General features: G+C 42.0%; 1 protein-coding gene across 1 annotated transcript in view; it reads right to left on the bottom strand.

Moving 5' to 3' along the window:
* TRIM37 (tripartite motif containing 37) overlaps nucleotides 1-8,069 on the bottom strand; it is a 26,788-nt gene that overhangs the window by 2,446 nt on the left and 16,273 nt on the right. The window contains exons 16-21 of the mRNA XM_009882694.1: nucleotides 7,372-7,469; nucleotides 6,400-6,600; nucleotides 3,974-4,285; nucleotides 2,179-2,307; nucleotides 1,047-1,233; nucleotides 235-353 (exon numbers count right to left, since the gene is read on the bottom strand). Of these exons, the coding sequence (XP_009880996.1) occupies nucleotides 235-353; nucleotides 1,047-1,233; nucleotides 2,179-2,307; nucleotides 3,974-4,285; nucleotides 6,400-6,600; nucleotides 7,372-7,469 (1,046 nt within the window). The remainder of the gene's footprint in view (nucleotides 1-234; nucleotides 354-1,046; nucleotides 1,234-2,178; nucleotides 2,308-3,973; nucleotides 4,286-6,399; nucleotides 6,601-7,371; nucleotides 7,470-8,069) is intronic.

The raw sequence follows: 8,069 nt of genomic DNA, 5'->3' as shown, positions 1-8,069 counted from the left end.
AGCGTAAGAAAAAGAAAAGCCACAGACAGCAGCGACACAGAGATGTTCTCTCCTCATTCAGACCTATACTACAGCTGCCAAACGTTACAGCAAAGTTCAACTGCCATGAAAACAGTTTGGGGTTTTCTTGTTTTGGTGGGTTTTTTTCCTTTCAAGCTGTTTCCATTACAGAAATGGATCATTATAGACTGGAGTGTTGTCACTCTGGTTTTGCCCTTACAACAGCTGATTTACCTTCTTCTGGCCCAGCAGAAGCACCTTCAGAAAGCATACCCTGCAGTTCACCAGTTTCAGAGTTGTTTTCCAGTCCACCTGATTGTGCTCCTTCTGTACGACATCCTTTAGAATTTGATCTTAAGAAAGAATTTAGGAGAAAAAAAAAAAAACAAAACCCCACATTAGAAATTCAGCTTTAATCCAGCTACGGAAACAAATCATTTCAGTGCCACATCTAGTTTTACTCATCGTTTAAGTCTCTTGCATATCCACACATTTCCAGCTTTGATTGATTTAGAAATATTTAAAATCTTAAAAAAATAAACCTGGAAAAGTTTATGATGAGTATTTTCCAAAAATGGTGACTCTTGCTATTTAGAAAAAAGACAAACAACTAAGTACTCCATTGCATAGGCTTAGTTAGCCAACAGGGAGTTATTATGAAATTGCTGAAAAGTGGAGTCACAGTGAAAAAAAAAAAAAATTGTTGTAAATGAGAAAAATCAAAAGTGATAACTTTCAGTTAGAGGCTATTTCGCAAGGAATAGTGGGAGAGCAAACTGGGCCTTTCAAATTGAAGTTTCGGACTACCTCCACAGCTGATCAAAACAAAAGAAAAAATAAAAAAGAAGAAAAGATGACTTGTAACCTAGTTATGAACCCAAAAATTGATATCCAGAGGGAACAGCAGCAACCAAGTAAACTTCAAAGTAATTTCTCTTCCATGCTACGAGCACCTGGTTTTAGCAGATTGGTATTTTTCCTTTATATATAGATCAAGGGAAGGTGGGGGAGGAGATAACAAGAGGGAAAAAGAATAAAATCCTTACCCTAGAGCACCAACTTTTCTGGTCTTCTCTACAGCAGCTAAGCCATTTAAGCCAGAAACTCCCACATCGGAGTCTGAACCTTCACAAGGTCTCTCCTCTGGCTTTGGCAGCGCCTCCGAAGCGCTGCTGCTCACCAGGGGCCTGGGAGAGTGATGCCGACTGCTCAACTTCGAACTCCCTATGCCACCTGAGAAAAGAGGGAGAGAAACCTCAAAGCACATCCAGCCTTATTTCAAAAGACTCAACATCCGGTTGTTTTCACATCTCTGGTTTGGTTCCAAATACATGGACGCACAAGCGCACCTTCCCCACCCTCACTCTTAATGCCTGGCATTTCCACCTCAATGCATGGGCAACACATAGCACCCGCTCCCCAAACGCACAGAGCTGCAGTTTCAGCTGCCATTTCCGATGGGAGACTCGGGTAAAGTAATTCATTAATCTGTACAGATTAATCCCCCCCATATTGTGTAGTTAAAACTTATCTTCTACATATCTCCTAGTAACACAGACACACTCGTCACTGTCATTTTTCCCCAGTGACAGAGGCAACAGCGTTTGGCTGCAGGAAGGCAGCCTTTCTAGTCTTGGACAAGGGTAGTCTTCCACTTTCTCACCCAAGCCTTCTCTAGCTGTTTAGCATTATAGGAAAACAATTGCCATATCCCGTTCCTTCTCTGAACACTTGAGAGGGGCAAAATACTGATTCCTGTGTTAGGTATTTCATTTCATTACCCTTAAGGAAGGGCATCATAAAACTCTGGAGCAGCAACTCTTCATATAATTCTTTCATCGCGTGTCTCCAGAGTTTCCTTAAGTCAAATCACAATTTAAGCTGGGGTCAGTACATGTTGATCTATGATTTTCACTATAAAGTTAGCTCCTGAAACAGCTTCAGAAAGACCAGAAGTAACATGTAACACACGTATTTATGCTCCAGTAAGTCAACGGTGTGGCACTGTTTCACAGCAGATCAGCTATCACAGGTACAAAAAACTTAACTAGATTTGAGAAAGCATCCAGTAAAGTTTCTCTGAAACTTCAGCTGCCAAGGGAAAGACTTCTTGAAACGCTTTTGTACAACAGATGCTAAGATGCGCCACATCACACCACAAAAGATGACCTTGTTTACCTTCAGAAGTTTGACCGTCTCCCTTTAAACGAAGATTAGTATCCCCACAGTCCATAGCTCTCCGTAAAGACAGACTACCTGCTGCTCCAGAGCGAATAGGTTTGGGTGAATTACTTTTCTTACTTGCAGCTGCAAAAATATTTCAAGATGTGACAAGTGTTCAGTCAAACTGCTGCAGTATTCTGTCTTTATGCTTGTTTTAAGTGAAGTTAAGCTCCACATTATGCTCATTGCTCATTAACTCCCAATCCTACACAAAACTCCTTCCACACCCTTCCTCTCAAAGGCGTGGGCTAGAGGGAAGCTTAGCTAACTATGGATGCAGCCAAGACTACACAAGTAACGTTCACTTGCCTTACGCTAAGACATCCTTCAGAAAGCCATCACTAGATTCCTTCAGCCATCGTGAAAGTATAAAGGATAAGCATAGCCAAAACCATCCCTTCAGCTCTTAAATTCAAAGCCCAATATAACAAAGAACCTCAAAAGCAGCAGTGAAAGGCAGTTACGGGACTCACACCATTCACTTCCCAAACTAACCATTCTCTGAGCACGTCTCAGTGTGGATCCTGCTACAGAAGCTCCTCTCGGCAGAGGAATAGAGGAGTGGTAACTGGAACAGCAAAACGCCAAGTTCTGCTGTCACCACACCCCATAAAGGCAGGGGATGGAGGCGTCAACACAAGTCAGAACATTGCTCCTGTTTTACAGAGCACCATATGCCTGTTCCTCTCGTTCCGATGCAGAATGAAGTGACTGCCCAGTGCCTTAGTAACCTTTGAGGGCATTCGCTAAGGAAAGAGGTGGTGGTCAAAGCACACAACACACCAAAGCTAGCGCTTCCAGTGAAGTGGCTTGATCCTTCCATGGCTTATTGATGGCAATAATTCAGGGCTCCGAACCTGAACACGACTCCTTCTCTTACTGTCCACCGTCAGAGAAGAAATTCTCTGCTCTGTGGGAGTGATGAAATAAAAACCAGACCTTTGCTGGAGTTGCAAAAGCCCTGTTTTGCAGGTCAGTATTGAAAGGGATGGAGAGGAATAGAACTATTCTGCCAGTTCTTTAGTCCACTCATGTTTGTAATATATTTCTTACTCATCTTGGCTCCAAAATGCAAGCAATAACTTGAATCAAAACCCAGAAGGCTGGAAAATCATCTCTCCCAGGCAACAGGGAAGTGAGAGAAGATTATCAACCAGAGCTTTTATTCGGGATCATAAGCAACAAAGCACTTGCACAGCCTTCATGTTGATATCCAAGAGATTCCACATTGGCTTACCAGTGCTGCCAGCAGGACCTAGAGATAGCACCTGAACAGACACATAGAAAGGCACCTCTTTGAAAGAGGTCACCTTTCAAAAGACAGTGTCTCTCCAGAGAGAACCTTGGCTTACTTGAATTTTAGCAAGATTTCAAGTTACTAAAGTATAGCAAGTCCGGAATTTTCTAATTTTGTTCCCTGATAAGATGGGCCAGACGCAGAGCGGCACTCAACAAGAAGTGACCTTCAACTCAGATCAGTTCGATTCTGGACTAAACTTCAGAACATTCTCACTGCATTAGGTGCGTTATTGGTTGTGAAGCAAAAGTTTCGGTGCTTTTACCGAGAAGGGCTGAAACCCATTTCAGTAACTTTTACTTATTAAAAAGCAGCGCAGGTTTTGTGTTTCTGGATTCTTACAGCTGAACTTGAGTATGAGTAACTATAAAAGGTCTACTTCCAGATATAAAACACACCTATTCAACTGACATCTGTAAGTGACATTTAAATCCCCCTTTTCTATGCACTTACAATTCCTTATGTAGCAACTGGTAACTGAAGACTTCGTCAGTAGTTCCATTCCTATTTCTTGCAGCTTGCTGCAGCTTTCCGTTCCACAGGCAGCTAAAGCGCCTTGCTCAATGGAGAAGAAGCTGGGTTGTCCATCACACACGCCAGCATTGCTGCTTCTCACTTCTGATAGTTGGTTTTTTACATCAGACATTTTGCTTCGAACTTCAGCCATCTGAGTTTTAAGTCTTTTCAGCATCTTCAAGTCAGGTGGCACGCGCCACATTGCCTGGTGTCTCCGCTGATCTCGATCTTTCAGAGAATAGGATGACGCTTTTACCAAAGGAAAAGTTAGAGAACGCAAGGGGTAAGTAAAACTGTTCTCAAATAAAAATAGACATATTTTTTTAAACAGCTGGAAGAATTCTACCTTTTGCCCTGCTATAAAAATAAGGGACAGAGACATTCTTCTGTACTGGTATGGCACTGTAATGTTGAGGCTGCAAGCACTGCACAGCTACTGGGACAGCAGCCTGTCATTCTCTGCCTGGCATGGAAGAAGGCCCCAAAACTTTCTCCCTGGAAGAAGCATGGGTCCCAGTACTGCTGCATGAATTCTGACGACAACGGAGCTACTACTCTATATTGCCAGACCAGCTTGAGTTCACAAGCCTGGTTGCCAGTTTACGTCAAATTTGTCACACGTTCTTATCAAATTTGTTGAGTGCATGTATAAGATTCTCATACCACCAACACATCACGTTAACGTATAGAACTCAAAGAAATCTGAAACTAGGGAAGGAATTCCCTTAAGTATTTAACACCAGAAGATCAGGTTGAGGAGCTAATACCTGAGTAAGCCTACACGCTGCTCAGCCAGAATTAGACCAACTTTGACGTCTGTTTGAAGCATTATAAATTCTATAAGCGCTTCACTGCAAATTCAGCTGTTCAAAACCATAAAGGCAAGCGGCTCCTAGAAACCTTCACCTTAGGAGGTGAAGTCTGGTAAACCCTAAATGTAACAGTGGCTTTCTCTTGGTTGACTGACTTGAATAAGCTCTGGGAACAGTCAAACCTTAAGGGAACCTCAGCAAAACAGGTAATTTCAGCGGTGCAGCCAGTAGCTGAAGATGACCAGGAAGCCATTCAACACAAGAGGAGAGCTTAATCTTGCTCAAGTAGCGCAGCACAAAGCACAGTGCCCTCTCGTAACAGCCTTTTGTCTCAGCCTTTTTCCAGAGCTGAGACTGACAGTTCAATGTGCTGCCTCCCCTTTTTGTACTTACAGAAATGACTTCCATTTTTGGAAATAAGGATTACATTCAGCTGAAAATTCATCTGATTGGTTATGCGACTACATTTAAAAAGCTAATCACAAAGGAACAAATAATTTGGACTAGCTTTTAGATTCAGTAACACCAATGCCGTTGTTGCAAAAGCAAGCATCTATTTGTAGCAAACGGACCATTATTATTTCTCTTGTTATATTAAGTCCTCAAATGGTTGTTTCAGAATGACCTGAAACAAGGTGTTGTGGTAGTGGGCTAGCTAGCTCCAAATAAGTGTTAATCATGATAAATGTATTATTGAGGTTTGATTTACTTTTAATTCTTCACTAACAAAACAAGAGAAATAAGCAACCTTCAGTAACAGCCATGGGTGCCAGCGCTGCCAGCTACCTTGCTTTCGCTGTGCACGAGGTTAATTGTGGTTTTGGGTTGAAGGGTCCTAACTGAACCACAAATACTCTTCCAAGTCTTCAATTATTTAAATACCATCACTATTTTTCCCTCCTGACACTTTGATCCCTTTTTCTTCCACAAGTGCTTATATGTGCTTTTCCAGCCTTACTACCACACGCATTTTTCTAGTTCTGTTTTAAATGCCTTTTTCATTCCAGGATTTATTTCCCTATTAGCATGCACTGTGCTCCTAGTCCTCTCAGCCACTAAGTGTACAAACTGTGTGAAATGAGAGGTGTAACTGCTTCCTCAGCAGATAGCTGTTTTGTGTTGTTTTGTCTTTCAGTGCTAACCCCTTCTAGAAAAGGGCCTTTCATTCACCTCCCACAGTTGCAGTCAAAGAAGCTGCATGAGCTGTATCTCCACAATGTTGTTACACAAACCAGCCAGCCAGTTCAGTCACATCCCCCACGAAAAGACGAGAGACCCTCCTTGATACACACTTCTGGTTTGAGTTGAGTCATCCGGCATTCTCAAGCTGAGGTCAACCATTAAGACAAAGAATGTGTTAGCGGCGGCAGTAAGACGCAGCATACTGATGAGCGCCCATGAGGACACAGAGGGTTAGCTATCCATGAAAAGGACTGCCTGTCACCCTCTTTTTCCCCTCCCCTCCTCAAATCTGCTTCTAACTCTGGGACTGCATTCTCAGAGACATTTCTGGGTTGGCATTAAATCATCTGACACAGGATGTACAATTACCTCTGTTCTGCAGCAGAGAGGCAGGCGGACGCGGCTGAAGGCCCCAAAGGTTTTCCATACCATTTCTGTCTTTTAGATCCAACAAGTGGATTAAAATTAAGGGATCTATATCTAGTAAACTGCTACTGGCTGTCGAGCCAAGGGCACTTCCTCCCCGCCTTGAAGGTCTTCCACTTGCGCTGGTGTAGCCATGGCTAGTACCTAAGGAAGAGTTACAGGGAAAAAGTGTGCATATACATGGCACAAGCGATGCACTATTCCCCGTGAAAACAAAAAGACAAGAGTTCTACAAGCAGATCAGGAATGAAGACATTCCAAGAAAGTTAACAAGACATCAGAATTACTTCATGGATTTATGGATTCTGAAAGCAATCAGACATGCTCCTAACTAAAAGTTTAAGCCAAAAAGCACCAGAAGGGGGGGACGGACGAGACATAAATAACTATACTTATATTCAATATACATGTATTTCTTTCAGAATCTTAACCTATGGCTAATTTGGGCTATTACCATCTCTAGGCAGCAAGAGATCTTAGAGCGCCTTTTCATTATCGCATTTAAAATATATTTCTACTTGACTTGTAAGGATTCTCTCCATGTACTTCAGGTTTTGCAGTGCACTAAAACCAAAGTGAATGTGTCATGTACTCAGAGGCCACACAGATAGTAGGAAAAATTTCTTGTCAGTCTACTTTCCATCAGACTTGAAGGGGTTTCAAAGAGGCAGAAAAGCCTCCCTCCAAACTTATGTATCACTTTTAAACAAGCTTATTCAGAACATTCCCTTCCCTTTTTTTAATCAAACCAGTGAAATTTCTTCTACACTGCAACAATCAGTACAAACCACATGACGCAGCATTTCCAAAAATAGAAATGCCTGCAGAACATGCAGCTTGGTGTTGCTTCCAAGAACAGGAAGGAATCCAGCAGCGTTTCGCATATATGGGAATTCTGACGGCTGGTTTTCGTACCTGATGCCCCAGGAGTAGCAGCAGCTGCTGCATCCTCCATGAGATCTCCTTCTTCCAACTCCATGTTACTGCTATATTCCACATCATTTTCTCCAGACCTTAAGAAATGATTGGGGTGGAAAAAGGAGAATACAATTATTAGCTTTTGTCAGCTCTTGTTAAATGTTATGGCACATACCTTGAAAACAACATGAAGCACTGTAAGTAGTATTTTCCGCCTTCCAAACTACACAAACTGAACAAATTAAAGTGTGTTACTTAAACAACTGACTCACTAACCAAGAGTCCAAAAGTGCCATACTTATTTAGACTGTAAAATCTGATCCTGCAAACTTCTATATTTGTATGTGTTACAACACATTCTCATGTTTTAATGAAGATTCTAGGATTTAACACTGTCTCAGTTAAGAACCTTAAATTCTCCAGTTTAAGTAACTGCCTTTATTACCACTACTACACCACTTCCTAATACCAAATCTCTCTTTCATTAGTGTAGAAACAGGATTTCTTGATAGTGTTTTGGGAAAGAACCTTCACAGTAACTACCATCTGTCACAGACAGAATACAACACTAAAGCAAACAAAGAGATCAGAAAGATAAGAACTAGCTGACTGAAAATTCAGTGTTTAGTGTTACCTATATCATTAAGTTCATGTTGCTTCCAGCACGGGAAACACCCCCCACATTGCCCCCCCCC

The sequence above is a fragment of the Charadrius vociferus genome, unplaced genomic scaffold (genome assembly GCF_000708025.1).
Source record: "Charadrius vociferus isolate BGI_N301 unplaced genomic scaffold, ASM70802v2 scaffold793, whole genome shotgun sequence".
In the NCBI taxonomy this organism is placed as follows: Eukaryota; Metazoa; Chordata; class Aves; order Charadriiformes; family Charadriidae; genus Charadrius; species Charadrius vociferus.
Note: the sequence above shows the minus strand (reverse complement) of the source record. Positions and strands in the feature narration are given on the sequence as shown.